The sequence below is a fragment of the Benincasa hispida genome, chromosome 8 (assembly GCF_027475165.1).
Source record: "Benincasa hispida cultivar pf3 chromosome 8, pf3_genome.v1.1, whole genome shotgun sequence".
NCBI lineage: Eukaryota > Viridiplantae > Streptophyta > Magnoliopsida > Cucurbitales > Cucurbitaceae > Benincasa > Benincasa hispida.
The window spans coordinates 66,027,915-66,044,180 of NC_143485.1; the positions used below are offsets into that span (position 1 = coordinate 66,027,915).

Below are 16,266 nucleotides of genomic sequence, written 5' to 3' on the forward strand. Positions count from 1 at the left end.
GAGTTTGCAAAGTTTGAAAAATAAAAGTTTTTACAAAATCCTTTTAGAAAACTTATGAAAACTAAAAAGAATATGTATGTTTTTCTGTTTAAAAAATGTGTATATCGTGTGTGATGCAATTCAACTATGACAATGTTTTCCCTATTTTTTAAATACTTTCAAGAGTTCTTACATTTTTCTAATTTTTTAAAACCTATCTTACTTTATGTTCTATTTGCAACGAATCATAATGAATTTTAAATAAATTTGGTTGTTTGTTTTTTTTAGATAAATTATTCTATTTTTTATTTTTAAAAAATCCTCCTTAACTAAATTGTTGAGTTTTGCAAGAATAGTTATTTGTTTTTTCATATTATAATTTTTGATTAACAAACCATAGATTTTTTTTTTTTTTTTTTCCAAACTTAACAAATCATAGTTAAAAGCCTATAATATTCTAAATACATTCCTTCCAAATATTTCTCTACACATTTATCGCAAATCTTTCTCCATTCAAACACAGTAAAAGTAATCTCTCCAACTTCAAATCACATCCTTTAAAATTATGTCCTAAACTTTATTGAATTCAAACCAAAGTTTAAACCAAATAGTTTGAATTTGGAGCAAAGAGATAAGAATAAAATAAGGGTTTGTTTTAATCAATTAGCCGTTGACTATAAATCTTGAATTACAAAACACCAAATTTATTAAAATAAATAAATAAATAAAACCATTTGATTATATATGAATCACAACTTTGTAGGGTACAAATTTTTTTAAGATAAATTTTGGATTGTACAGAGAATTTGGTAATTCATTAATAATTGTAATTGGTTGCATGTATTAAGTTGGAAAGGGTAAAAAAGTAATTAACCTTATAAAGTTTTCTTTGCTTACGTCACTGGGCCGTTTTAGCTTTTATTTCTTATTCCATGTTTTAGTTTCTCATTTTTAAGTAAATCAATTTATTTGATAACTATTCTCGTTTCTAAAATTTATGAAGCATTTCTAAAAATGGTACCAAATTTAAGAAATTACAGAAAATAGTTTCTCTCTATTCCATTTCTATTTTATACATTAAATTAAAATCAGGGCTTCGTTTGTTAGTGCATAGATGCGTTTCAAGGCATCTTTGCCTTCATGTCCTGTGTTTGAATTCCTAGTAAGTCTTTTTTTTTTTTCTAATTTCTTTCTTTGTGCTATATTTCTTTCGCTTTTTTTTCTCTCTTTTTTTATATCTATATGTTACTTTAATTTTGAACTTTAAAATTTATTTCAAATTTTCAATATGTATATTTAAATATTTTTAAAATTTTAAATTTTGAATTGAAAATTTGTAAGGAAAAATTATCTTTGTAGTCCATAAATTTTGATGAATAGATGTATTTAGTCCTTCATGTTATAAATTAACTGTTTTAGTTCTTAAGTTTTTAAAAAGGTATTTAAAAGGTCCCTCTAATTAAAAAAAACATTAAAATTGAACAAAAATGATGATTAGATGCTAAAATAGCTTGATGAGTTGGAAAAAAATAATAAAATAATTTTTTAATCCTTCTTTCTCTCTCCCCCTCTTCATCCATTCCCCCTTCTCTCTCTTTATCCTCGGTTTTTTCCCATTTTCCTATTTTTCTTAGTTTTTTTCCTCCGTTATTCCCATCTAAATTCATCATCCCCCTCTTTTATATATTCTTCCCTTTTTCTCTACCCTCTTCAATTTCCTTCATCTGGGTTTCTCTTTTTCCATTTGGATTCTTTTCCTTCCAGATTTCCCTTCCTTTTGACGTCAGATTCATTTTCAGGGTAAAATGATGTGTGTCACCTCTCCCGAGTTTACCTCTTTCACCCAGGAGGAGGCGTAAAGACAGCAAATACCACACTTTTATGATACTTACTGTCCGTCTTAACTTGTTTTCCCCAACTTTATATCTATTAGATTTTTATAAACTGACAATACTTTTAAGAATAACTTATTTTATTACCAACTTAATGTTTATACAACTTATGTTATACAAATCCTAGATACTACTTAAACAACTCCAACTCCTAAATAATAAGAATTTATAAACAATAAATCTAAACTCTGAAGTGTGGTAGACCTTGATCTCAAGTGACCCCTAGAACTCTTTCCTTTTCGCTACTTGGGGGGAGGAGGGGAGAGAACAAAACATTTGGAAAACATGAGCTGGGCAGCCTCGTGAGTAATGATTTTAATATGAACATAGGTTTTACTTTGGAAATTCTTTTGGAAATCATTTACAAGCAAGATCAATTTAGTAATCAAATTTTAAAGTAATTAAGTAGACCTTTTAAACATGTTTATTAATTAAACCCTCAAACATAACAAATCAAGTCATGCTAAGAAATCTTGGAAACATATGCAAATCAATAAATAGCATGATCATAAATCTTCTCAATTAAATTAGAGAAATAAACTCATATAAAATTCTAGTAAAATCTAGGAAAAATCACACTAAACCTTGTACCCAATTTATCCTGTCCCATGTGCACATGTCAACAATTTTCGTCAGACATATTTAAGTGTTCTGACAATTCCCATAAGAACATGATGACAATTCCCACCAGACCTCCACGAAGTACACTAACATTCCCGGGTACCTAATCCAGTGATTTGAAATCTACTTTTCTCAAAACCACAATAAAATCATAATACAATCAAGCTCTTTTGTAATCCTTAGATAAAACTTGTTTATCTAAATCATGCATTCAAGTTTCATAAAACTAAATTATGCTTGAGTTCATTCATAAAAAATACTTACTATAATACTTTAATACCACAAGCATATATTCATAGTTTAAAATATTTGGAAATAAAACCACATAGAGTTTACTGATAAAGATTTTTCTTTCTCCAAGTCTTCCCAGCTTCCTAGTTTTCTCTTGAATCTTGAACCTGAATTAGTCCAAATTTAGCTTATAATACTATGTTTAGGGCTAAATAACCTTAGAATACTTTTTTGACCCTAAATTTAGTTTACCAACTCCAACCGTTCGCGAGCCCGCCCAGATCTGAAGCCCAGCCGTTCGCGAGCCCGTCTGACGCCATTCAAAGCCACCACGTCAGTTTTTTCTTCACGTCTTCCGTTCAGTCACTGCTCAAGCGTCATCCACTTTTGGCATCACCGGATCTATTGATTAAGATTTCTGCAGTTTGGGTTGTTTACCGTTGATTTTTAAATGCCCATTTACTTTTAACATCAATCGGTTGATGCCCATTGTGTTTCAGCTTTGGATTAAAGTTTTTTTTTATGTATTGAGATGTCGATCAGTGAAGTTGGAGTTTATTTCATCAAGTTTTGTGAATTTCGTGTCTGAAGCTCAAGTGTAGTTTGGCTTAGCAAACACTTCAGGATTCGATTCAAGATTCATATTAGGCAAGGAAGAGGATAAATTTGTTCAGATTAAGCCCAAATTCTGAAATAAGTAATCTTACTACTGAAATCGTCATTGTGTCGGGTGATAAATTTATGATTTATTTTGAGGATTTCAAGACTAGTTACAAGGATAATTTTCACTATTCTGTTAAATCTATTTAGAAAAGATATATGAGCACGTGACACTATGTCTGAAGCATTTTAATGTATGAGCATTGATTTAGAATTTTATGAGACATATTAAAAGTACGATTAGGCATGACCCTAAATTATGAGTTAAGCGACATTACTACTTAAAGCTAGGTGAAAGTTGGAGCATTTGTTGATGTACATATTTATGTGTTTTATTATGAAAGTGTGTAGGCTATATGATGTATTATGAAATTTCAAATGTTTGATTGTTTACATGAGTTAGTGCATGAAAGTGATGTACTAGAGTTGATCCATTAAAACTAGATTTAACACATACGTTGAGGTTAATTAACATGACCTTAATGGGGAGATTTTAGAGGACTCATGATTATGTGAATGTTATATGTAATATGAAGTTAGATGCAATCTCTTTTCCTTTCCAGGCTATGTGACTGCATGAAAGTGATGCATGTCCAAGGCCGCTAGTACATGAAAGAGATGTACGTATATGAAAGTGATACATAACTAGAGGGTATTGGGTGTACGTAAGAGGTGTACGCTTAGTGGGTTGTGTGTATACGAAAGAGGTGTATACACAACCATGTGTACAAAAGAGGTATGCATCCCTACATTCATAGAGGGGATCTGGGGTGTACGAAAGAGGTACACACTCAGTGGGTTATGTGTATACGAAAGAGGTGTATACATAACTAGGTGTACGAAAGAGGTACACATTAAGTGGGCTATGTGTATACGTAACCATGTCTACGAAAGAGGTACACATTAAGTGGGTTATGTGTATACGAAAGAGGTGTATGCATAACCATGCGTACATAAGAGATTGTGTTTCTTTCGGGATTCATCAGAGATTGTGTTTCCTTCGGGGTTCACCATAGATTGCGTTTTCTTCGGGATTCACCAGGGATTGTGTTTCCTTCGAGATTCATCAGAGGTTTTGGATCCTACGGGACTTACTAGAGGTAGTGGGCATACTTAACTACAGTAGGATAGAAATAAGTTTTTCATGTATGTATGTGTCCCATGAGGACTAGAGCAGTTTATATGTTCTACTAGAGGTAGGAATCTAGAGAACATAGATGCCTAGCCTGACCTCAGTAGTGAAGTTACTTACTGAGTATTTTTATATTCACCATTTCTCATGTTTATGTTTCAGGTAAGAGTAGGGACGCACTGGCGAGTAACAAGCGGAATCCGTGATCGAGCCACTGGGACCAATTTTATGCTTCCGCTCATGATGTTTAGATTTCTTTCATGTTTTGCAACTTTCAATCTTGATGTTTGAAACTTACTGTTTAATGTTCATTTCCAGTCTTTTACAGATTTCTAGACTCATTAAATTCTAATTATGATTTATGGGTACCTTGTTATTTGACTTTTTATTTAGTTTTAAATGAAAATCTTTTATTTGACTTTATTTATTTAACATTTATTTCACCATAAAAGAGTGTCGTTTTAAGTTCCATGCATGCGTGTATTTAGTAATGGCCTAACTTAAGTCCTAGGGGGTCAGGTCGTTACATAGTGGGTCCTTCTCAGCTCATACTCAGCTTGTTGGACACATCCCAGACAATAGTTGAGCGCATAGTTTATCGACGAACAATGTCAGCGACGATCAACCCCTCATTCTCACCTTAATGACCTAATTTCTTCATCTCACACCTCCCTTTTGAATTTCTTTGGGAGCTTCACGAAATTATGAGGTGAAATGCACTCCCCTAATGATATTTATAGACTCCTCACCTCACCTTTTTGTTTGACAGCTCCTCCTTGCATGCATGTCTAGGTATCTTCCCTTAAAGTTGTTTTCACCTCAAAGTTGGCCACCTCCTATGCATGCATCGGCTCACTCTTCTAAGTGTCAACTCATAAGGTTTTATCACCTTAGAGTTGGCCACCTCCTACTTGGACTTAGTCAAGACTTCTTCAAAATTTGCCACATACTCCCTCTAACTATCAACTTGGCCTTGCTCCCCAAGTAACCTCGCTTTTGAATGCATCTTTCCTCATATTGAACATATGGATCCTTTTTCATGTGCCCAACTTTTATTCTCCTCTTTCCACATCATACTTCAAACTCCAACCTTTGTGGCTTCAACTCTTGATTGACCTCAATGCTTTAGTTTAGACGCATGGTTCCATACCATGCACCTAACCTACCCCCCTTTTGCTACTTTGAATGCATAATTCCCAAACCATCATGTTTTCTCATTTTTTAAAATTTTTTTTGTCTCCTTCTTATAACATGGTTTCTCCCTTTATTATTTTCCTAAGTGTTCGAGCTCACTCACCCTCTTTACTTTTCAAGTATGTGCCCAAACATAGTTCTCCTATGCTTCCAAGATGCGTCCAAGGTGTATCAAGTTTACCTCTTGAGGTCTTGAATCCAAGGTGCCCTTTCCTTCTCTTGTTTAGTGTTGATTTCTAGTGTCACACCTCAAAGTATACATCTAAGCTCTCATCCTTTCCTAGTATGCACCCAAATGCCTTCATTCTTCTCAAGACATGTGTCCAAGAAGTCCTCCTAAGATTTCTTGGGGCAACTGTCCTCAATGTAGTTGTTTCATGCTTTGTTTATGCTTCTCATGTGCCTAAAATAGTGTTCAAATAACCTTCTAGGCATCCACATTTTCTTCCATGCGTCCAACATAGTCATTATATGGATTTACACTTTGACGAGTTGAACCTACTTATGTATTGTCTAACAATTAACTAAATTCTCCATCCTAGTTAACCATGCGACCAAAATCTCCTACTATGCATCCAAATAGATGTCCAATGCATCATTCCTTCATTTATGTATCCAAGACCAATCTTTCAAGGTCATGTTTTCAAAGTGATCCACCATGCAATCCAATATAGTGACCTATGCGTCCAACGAGTCCCTAGGCATATAGATTAGTCCAACCATGCATAAGTGGTCTTTTCCTTGACCAAACTTTGTGTCCAATACTTCCAAGAAGTAACATAAGTTGCCCTGACAAGTTTTTATTTTTATTTTTTTGGTCTACAAGGTCTGAATTAACTCACTTCAACTACGCTTTCAACTTTGGGATGATGAGTTGAACTTGTTCAACTATGCTACCAGTTTTGAGTCCTAATCTTATATTCTTTCCTAAGTTTGCATAGTTTGAACATCTAACTAAAATTCTAAGTTCAACCTACTACACTTCTAACTTTTGCATTCCAACATTTTCCTCTCAATATTTAACCAAATTTTCTCATTCTTCTCTTCTAGTCCAATACATACTTCACTCCTAAGTTTAACCGCCTGGTCCCAACACTTAGAAATTTCCTAAGTACCATTGCTTTCTTCAAAGCATAGTTTGTATACTTAACCAAATTTTTACCTTCCAAAATCCAACTGGCTCCCACCTTAACTTCTTGGCTCAAGTGTTTTTTCAGGGCATCTTAAGTTTAGATGTAGGGAAAAAGGAGTAAAGGGCTTACAGGCAGTAGCGGTTCCAATAGTCCGAGAAGACACGGTAGTCGTCGGAGTCACCCAACTCCGCCACCACTAGCGCCACCCCAGCCTGAAATTATAAGTAAATTGGTATGTTTTCGTTGCCACTACGCCTTCCCAAGCAATACTCTAACCATTTGAATCTTCCGCTGCCGTACTACTAGTATCCTGGTTACTTTCCCCCGCCGTTGATGCCGATGCCTTTGCCGGTGCCTTACGATCACCACCACTATGGAGGTCATCCCCAGATGGAGATTGAGTGGTGGGATTTAGGGATGCTGCATATAAGTAGCAGACGGGCTTTTGGGCATTGAATTGAAAAAATAAACAAGAAAACTTCCGGGCATTGAATTGAAAAAATAAACAAGAATGAGAAGTTTTTTGCTTCAGATTGGGCTTGTGAACGGACTGGAAATGGGTTTGTGAGGTGTTGTTAGTGTACAAGAGTCATGGGAGCCATGGTGAGAGGGGAGATAGAATAAGGAAGAAAATGAGAGAGAGAAAGAGGGAGGACGAGTAAGGGGTAGAGAGAAAGAAGAGAGATGAAAGAAAGATTAAAAAATATTTTTTGTCAAACTCATCTTGCCACTTCAGTATTAGTCATCATTTTTGTTAAATTCAATGTTTTATTTTTTTAAAATTAAAGGAACTATTTAAATTTATTCTGAAAATCTAGGAACCAAAATGATCATTTAAAACATGAGAGATTAAAAGCACCTATTTATCAAAATGAGACTAAAAAGACATTTTTCTCATTTTGTAAATATGCATGTTTGTATATTATTTTAAATTTTGAATTATTATTTTTAATACATTCGAAGCTGGTTAAAATTTTACAGTATATAAGTTTTGTTTACTGAGATATTAATTTATGTTTAGTTAAATATTTCAAAATCAAATATTTACATAATAATATAATTAAGTTGGATTTGAGTCAATATGAGACAAATAACTTGAGTGAAAAATAATATTCCAGATGAAATTTCAGCAACATATGAATGAAATAAGAAACAAAAAACTAAAAACGGGAAACAAGAAACAAGGAACGAAAACGTTATCAAATGGACTCTTACCATCCGTTTGGATTTAAGAAAGTTTTAAGCAATGATTTTAAATCCTATAATTTGAAATCTGAAAAATGATTTTAAATCAATTCCTTTGTTTGGAATGAGAAATATTTGAAATGAATATATTTAAAATTTTGTTGGATGGTAAATGAAAAAGAAAAGAAAGTTATGAATTTACTAATATAAGCTTTTAACTATGATGCGTTAATTGAAAATTAAAATTTGATAAGATTAATTAAGTAATTTACTTTCAAATCCTATAAAATCTTGCAAAATTCGAACATTTTAGTTAAGAAAGTTTTTTTCAAGTAAAACAAGATTTTAAATCCCTTTTGATTTAAAAATAATTCTATTATTCCAAACGATGAAATTTATTTGAATTCTATCAAATTATGAATTGAAACTCATAAGGTTCCAAACAAGTCATTAATCATCAAGAGTCTAAAAAGACAAATTTTTTAGAAAGTGTCCATTTTTCAAAAAAATAAAGTGGGATCATTTTTGTCAATTTCTCCCATATTGTATGATGTATCCGTTGAGAGAAATAGAGAGAGTAGCCCATAGATACTGGGAGGCCAAGCCAACCACCGGACGAGAAATCACTATTCAAAAAAAAAAAAAAAAAGGAAAAAAAGAAAAATGGCCGTCGACCGGCGGCCACGCGCTTGTCGCGTGAGATACCACGTGCTTCGTATTCCATGAATAACCGGCCAAAGGGATATCCCACGTGAACCCTCTCCGTTTGGGGAAATTCCCCCGCTGGCCAGCCAGCCAGCCAGCCCGCACCGCAGTCTTCCCGCTAGTCAGCGACCCCACCCCACGCCCCCGTTCTCCTCACCGCCCCCCCCCTTTCTTTTGGGCCGAAGCCGTAGCCGAATCCGAGCCCTTCCGACACATTAACCAAAACCATGACCCAACCCCCTCCTTCCGGTCCCGGCCCGCTTCCTTTTCGGTTCCCTCCTATCCCTTATCCCTTTCCCATCCCCGGCGATATCATCGCCTCGACCGCTTCACTCGCTCCTCATCGCCGACGCTCTCTCTTTTATCTTCTCTTTCTATTCCCCTCCTTCCCCTTCCCCTCTCTTCTTCTCATTTCTCATGGGGGATCTCACCGATTCTCTCACCCCTTCCTCTGCTAACTCTCGCCAAGTTCCCATTCGTGAGGATTGCTGGAGCGAGGACGCTACCTCCACTCTCATCGACGCTTGGGGTCGCCGTTTTCTCGAGCTCAATCGTGGCAATCTCCGTCAGAAAGACTGGCAGGATGTTGCCGATTCTGTTAACTCTCTCCATGGTCTTACCAAGAAAACCCATCGTACCGATGTTCAGTGTAAGAACCGGATCGACACCGTTAAGAAGAAGTACAAGACCGAGAGGGCTAGGGTTTCTGCTTCCCACGGAAATTTTGTTTCCTCTTGGCCCTTTTATGCTCGTCTCGACGAACTCATTGGTCCTACTGTTTCTATGAAGAAACCCTCTTCTCCTCCTATGGCTCTTCCTTTGCCCTTTCGTAAGACGCCTCCCCCTTCCGCTGCTGCTACTCCCGCCGTCGTTGCTGTCTCTCAGAAGCGGACTGCTTCTGCCATGGACGATGGCTATTTCCGGAGGAATTACTCGGCTATGGCGGCCGCTGCTGCTGCCGCTGCATTGACGGAGGAAGAGGAGGAGGAGGAGGAGGAGGAGGAGGAGAGAGTGAGCGACGATGAGGAGGCGGAAGGGGAAGGCATTAGTCGGTTGGCAAGAGCGATTAAAAGGTTTGGGGAGGTGTATGAAAGAGTGGAGGCAGAGAAGGTGCGACAGATGGTGGAATTGGAGAAGCAGAGGATGCAATTTGCCAAGGATTTGGAAGTGCAGCGGATGCATATGTTTATGGAGACCCAGGTTCAGCTTGAGAGGATTAAGCGAGGGAAGAAATCAACTCCCAGTGGTAAGGCTAAAGGAGCTTTCTCCTCTTTTTGCCCATTGAATTGCTTTCAATTTTTGGACGAAGCTGAAGTTTGATCTCTTACAGCTTCGAACATTTTTTTTTTGAGCGTGTTCTGTGCTGATTGTTCTGGTAGATTTATTTGGTGTGATTGATTGCTAGGATATCGTGGTTTTTGATCTCTGGGATAGAATGATTTCCCAAGATTTTCTAGAATTTTGAAATAAAGAACTAATTTAACTTGATGTAGTCATATCTCAATCTTCTATTAGAAATATTTGTAAACTTTTTATCTTCCTTTTCTTTGTAGGGAATCCTCCAAATAAAGTCATTTCTATTATTTCTTATTCTAAAGACGATAAAAGATCTAAAACCATTTACCATAACTTTGTAGCTTTCTTGATTCCGAAATGAGGGTTACTTAGATATAAGCATTTTCTAAATTACTAAAAGCAATCTTCGTCTTTCTTTGTGGTTGTGTGTGCTTGTGGTTTCTAGAGTTGTAGTTTGCTTGTTTAGAGACTTGTAAATGGACCCACGGAATGATTCTTTATTTTTACTTGTGCTGGTGCTATGTAACTATAATATCGAACTTATAGTTGGATATGGGTTGTGATGAAGTGGTAGGCCTTGTTTATAATGCATTGCTATATTATCAACTCTTAATGATTAAGAGAAATATGTGAAGGCTCTAGAGATTTTGAAGATTTAGAAGTTTTCTTGGACAACTAAGGCCTTGTTTGATAACTTTTTGGTTTTTGTCTTTTGAAAATTAAGCTTGTATAGATACTACTTTTACCTATAAGTTTCTTTGTTTTTTCATTCCCTTTCTACCAATCTTTTGGAAAACCAAGCAATGATTTGAAAACTAAAAAAAGGTAGTTTTTAAAAGCGTTTTTATTTTTTGGTTTTTGAATAAGAATTCAATTGTCTTTAAGAAAAGGGAAAACCATGATCTGGGCACAAATTATAGCTTTATTTGAGTGATTAACTATTTGTACACTATGGTCAATTTTACACGTAACTATGTCTCATTTATAAACTTGCAATTAGTGATCACTCTGAATGGTAATTTTTCTTGCATCACTTTTCTTGGAGAGGATTGGGTCCCTGATTTGCAAGGTTGTTTTACATATTAAAGATAAAAAGAATTGCAGCTCTTCAGGTTTGAGGTGATCATGTTTTGGTATGTCTCATCTTTGAACATTGAAAATTTGAAGTGCAGAAAGAATCAGAGCATAAGATGGGAGAAGAAGTGTGTTAAGTTGAGTATAATCATTGTATAGTTTAATAGCATGAAGATACGTTCATAGGTACGATGTTGGTTACGGAGGAGTTGTACATAACTGGAAATTGGAAAGAAAAAGGAATCCAATTGCGTTTGAACCCCCAATTGTTACTTGTTAGTGATAAAAAGAAAAAAAAAAAATCTTCTTGAAAATTAGAATTATGTATTTCTGTATACCTTATATCCAGAATAGGGTGTTGGGGAGGGATCCAATTTGAAAGGGAGAGAGTTATAGCCTGAAAAAACTTCTGCGGGCAGATATCTTTTGACAGTTTAATATACCCATTCTTCAATAATCCTGAATAGACTCTCACAGGTATTCTTTCTGTGTTTTTCTTAAAAGGAAACAAAGCTTTTCATTACAAGGAAACCAAGTGTTCCAAACATTGGAGTATATGACTGATCCTAAGTATCAGAAACTTGGACAAGTGAAGCCAAGTTCTGCTTTATTTTATATGGGCAAACTGCTGTTAGTCATTAGATAGTAGTGTTAAGTCCATACATCATCACTTTTTGTGAAATGTTGGTTGACCTTAGGCTTTACTTTCCCTGCTGCGGTACCTCCCATGATCAAGGGGCAGGCTTGAAGATTTTAGATTTGGAAATTTGCACAATGACCTTTTGGGCTTAGATTACTGGACTATCTCCTAAAGGCTATTTTAGTTTTTTGATTCATTTTTTTAATTGGCTATTTTCTCCCAGGACTAGAAAATTTGTTCTCAAGTTTCAATGTTGCTTCTAGCATGATTATGTTTGGGCTTGGAATGTTTCGGAGGATGTCTCCATGGTCTTGGACGCAAGCCTGTAGGTGGAAAGCTTGAGGAAAAATTTGGAGTGCGTGATGTCTTCCTGTAGATTAATGACAGTGGGGTTGGCCCTAACTGATATATAATTGGTATCAAAAGGAAAAAAAAGAAAGAGGGTACTGAAAGGATGATTCCTTCCTCAAGATTATACTATTGGATCATGTAGTTTTGTATCAGTTATTTTTATCTGAAGATTATGAAACCAGCTCTCTGCTTCATTAATGATGTCACGTGCCATACTCCCACTCCAATCTTGTTTTGTGGTCTACTTTGGTTTAACTTATGTAATTCAGGTTCTTAAAAGAAAAGGGCCTATACGCTTGGTTGACCGCTTCTTCTATTTGTCATTCTGTTTTTGCATCTTGATCCGTGATCAGGGCTTTAGTGTTCTTTTGAGTTTTGAAAATATCCAGAAAGATTCTTTCTCTGAGGGTGTCGCGCGCCGGATCCGCGATGAAGAATGATTTGCTCGGGAAAAAATTTTGTGCTTATGTGGATGGGTCGCTTCAATTTCCCAAGACTCGAGACATAGAAAGCAAGATAACCCTTTCTTCCCTTGCTCTAAGCATCTATCGTATGAAATACTACGATGTATCTAATTGGCCAATCCACATCCCAACCCAAAATGAAGACAAGAATCGTGCTTCATAAGTTTGATTTATTTATAGAATAGGAAGCTAAAGGAAGGGAAATCAACCGAGATCCCGTTAGTAGCGGCGAGCGAGAGTGGATTGGGGGTTTGAAGAAAAACAAACACGAAGCTTCGTTCCTCAGCAAAGTGTGAACTTCTTTTTCGGCAGGTTTCATTCGATTTGTTGTGGATTGGATGTCTTTCCTTTCTCTTCTCTTCAGTCTACAACAAACAAGTGGGAGAGGCAATCTGTTTCTTGAAAACCTCTTCTACTGTCAAGTTTGCAAATCATATTTCTGGAATACTACCTTTCTAATATACTTTGCCATATATTCTTGGGGACTGACATTCAAAGATGGCAAAACATGACCATTCATAATCAGTCGTCAAGGAGAAAAGGTGACCAATATTATGGGATAATAAGACATTTGTAGTTGCAATATTGTCTGTGTAACACAGTGCTCGGTTGTAGAACACTATTGTTGGTTTATTTGTTTATGCCCTTGTATTCTTTCGTTTTTATCTCTCAATTGAATTTTTTGAAGTGGCAAAGTTTGAAATGACTGATTCGTGGGCCGACATGAATTAGAACTTTGCAATACAGTGATTGAAATTAAATGTTTGTTTTCCTTAGTAGTACAGTTCATGAAACTCAAAAAGACATTTCTTTGTCTGATGCAGATATCTAGAGGTAGCCGTTTGAGAAGGAATAACAGAAAAAACTTCATAAGGTACATACACATGGAAGCTGATATTCTCGAGTAGATGATAAACATACACATGGAAGCTGATATTCTCGAGTAGATGATAAACACTTCTAATTTTAAATTCACAAATGAGTTAGAATTTAATTTGTGAAGTTAGCCAAGGCCAACCCCCTTCCCCTCTCCTTGTATGGAAGTTAGGCGAACTGCTGTAATCAACTTTGAGACGTGAAGCTAATTTAAGACAACCTTTTAATCTTCTACTTGTGAGAATTAGCGTGGCGTACTTCAGCTTCTTATCTTAATGCCACGTTTCCAAAGATTTGGTTGGGAAAGCTATGTATGCATGTTAGTTTTCCGGTGAGTATGATAATGAAGTTTTCCATTTCTTCTCGTGTGGTGTAATTGTCAGTGCTCTTGTTTCAATGAACAAATTGAAAAATGTGATAATTTATGACAAGGTGTGTGTGTTCATTTTTTTGGTACATACTTGCATGGCACGTTTTGTCTAGAATACAAAAAAAAAATGTGGTCTTTGTTCATTATGTTGTCAGGTGTGGATGTAATTAAGATTGTTGCATTTATTTATAGTGATGAATACGGGTATCGAAGAAAGAAAAAGGAATGCAGCAAGAACTTGGTGGAACGAGCTCTTTGTAAATTGGTGGAGAGTAGAGGAGAGGGATAAAATGTCTGCAAAAAATGCTATACTAACCGTCGATGTTGTATATAATGTTTAACTTGTTTAAAAAATACGGAAAATATTTATTTATTAATTTAATAATAATGGTTTCACTATTTTCATGCATTTTCATCAATCTTAAAGGGAAAATAAATAAATAAATAAATAATATAAAATTTAATTTTACATAAAAGCTTATTATGTGAAAATTTGTGATTAGACATTTTGGCATGACGTAGTTGAACATTTTAAAAATAACTAAGGCAAATCACTCAGGCAGAAAACAACCAAAACCACCATCTTCTTCAGAGATGGAAGAAGAGGTCACAATCGCAAAGGAAATCCGGAAACTCCATTGCTGAAGGAGGTAAGGCGATGGCAACACCAAATAACTGACCTGACATGGGACTCCACAAACAGGGAACTAATCTCATTTAATGAAACTAGTCAACTCAGAAATATCACCACCCACTCGGTTACAAGCATTCATAAGATTATAACAATCGGGTGAGGGAACCAAAAGTACAAACCCATGATATGAGGCTTGGAAGGCCTTCAACCACAACAAGAGCTTCAAGGATCTTGATATCCCATCTGTACTCAACCTTGCTACAACCATCAAACATCAAAGATCTGAAAGGAAACCCTAAACCCTAAACCCTAATTTTTTGGTTAATATGTCAAACATTTTCGTCGATTTTTTATATACTTATAGGTTTCATTCAAATATTAAATAAGGAATTTGAACTTATGAAATGTTTATTTGTTAATTTGAAATAAATTTATGAATGTTTAATTTTTGAAAATATTTCATAAACATCATAAAATCTTGATCGTACTAGAAAAATTTAAATGATCAATATTGAATTGAAAGTCAGCATAGGGGAGGTTATTTCAAATTCATATTTAAATTTGGAATTATAATCAAACATGTCGCTTTATGAAAGATATGAATATAGATATCCAAAGAAAAAAACGATGATATATATATATTGAAAAATGATAGATTATTAATTAATGATACAATATAATACGAATTTAAATATTATCCTTTTGAAATAATGTGCCGTCTATAAAGGGCCCAAACTTGAAGCTTCTTGCTTGTTGACTAACACCATTTGAGTTGCCTTATCATTCATTGTTTGTATGATGTAATTGGGAAAATATCAATGTGTTAGCCCTCAAATTAATTACTGTGTCAATTTACACTTGTATAAGTGAGACTTATAATCTTAACAATTAGTCCTTTAAATATTTCTTAACGAATCAATATAGACTCTCAGCTAGACTTACAATTTCCTTTGCATCAATTCAATCATCTATTTTAGTAATCCAATATTTGAAGAAGTCTACACCTAATCGTGTAATAAATGAATCATGGATAATTTTCAAATGTAATCATAATAAAAGGTATAAATTGATTCAATTATAAAAAAAATTATATATTTTGCATGATAATTTTCAAATTATGTCTGAAGGAGGACGTTAATTGATACACATACGAAATTTTAATGTTTAAATTAATTCAATTATAAATTCATGGTCTAAATTGATATATACAACCTTCAAAGTATAGGGGTGTAAAATTAAAAATTTTCCAAAATTAAATCATAAAAAAGTTTTATAAGTTTTAGAGTATCTTTCTAATTATCATGTAAACTTGTACAAAATTTTATTTTTATTGTGAATTTTGAAACTTGTTCTAAGAAACATTTTTGAACTTTAAAATTGTTCACGAAAAAAGTATTTTTCATTGAAATAAAAGATTAAAACGGTCCTGAAACTGTCATGAGAAATTAAAAGGTATACCGTAATATTATTTATAAGTACATAAATTGTTTTACCACAAACAATATCATTTTGTTTAGGTAAATAGACAAACACATAAAGACACCCACTACTCCCTAACCATCTCATAAAAAATAAGAGAGAAAATACATGCTGGAAAAGCATCTTTCTAGACCAAAGAATAGCCTTGAGGGGAAGCTAAAACTGCAAAAGCACGAGCAACTTTGTTTTCCTCTCGAGGAGTATGACAAAAGCTCACAACATTTTCAAATAGTTTTTAACAAAAAGAATCTCCTCAATAACAATCTCAATCTGCGTTAAGGAGCGATCCTCTCTATTCAGAAGCTTAATAATCTCCAAAGCATCAGACTCAACCTCAATCGGCGGGTTTG

General features: G+C 34.8%; 1 protein-coding gene across 1 annotated transcript; it reads left to right on the top strand.

The window, feature by feature from the left end:
* Positions 1–8,625: 8,625 nt before the first annotated feature.
* Positions 8,626–12,086, top strand: LOC150034802 (trihelix transcription factor ENAP2-like). The gene is given in 3 exon segments (XM_090316132.1): positions 8,626–9,978; positions 11,966–12,031; positions 12,034–12,086. Coding segments are annotated over 3 exon segments (933 nt in total). The 5' UTR covers positions 8,626–9,149; the 3' UTR covers positions 12,072–12,086.
* Positions 12,087–16,266: the final 4,180 nt, after the last annotated feature.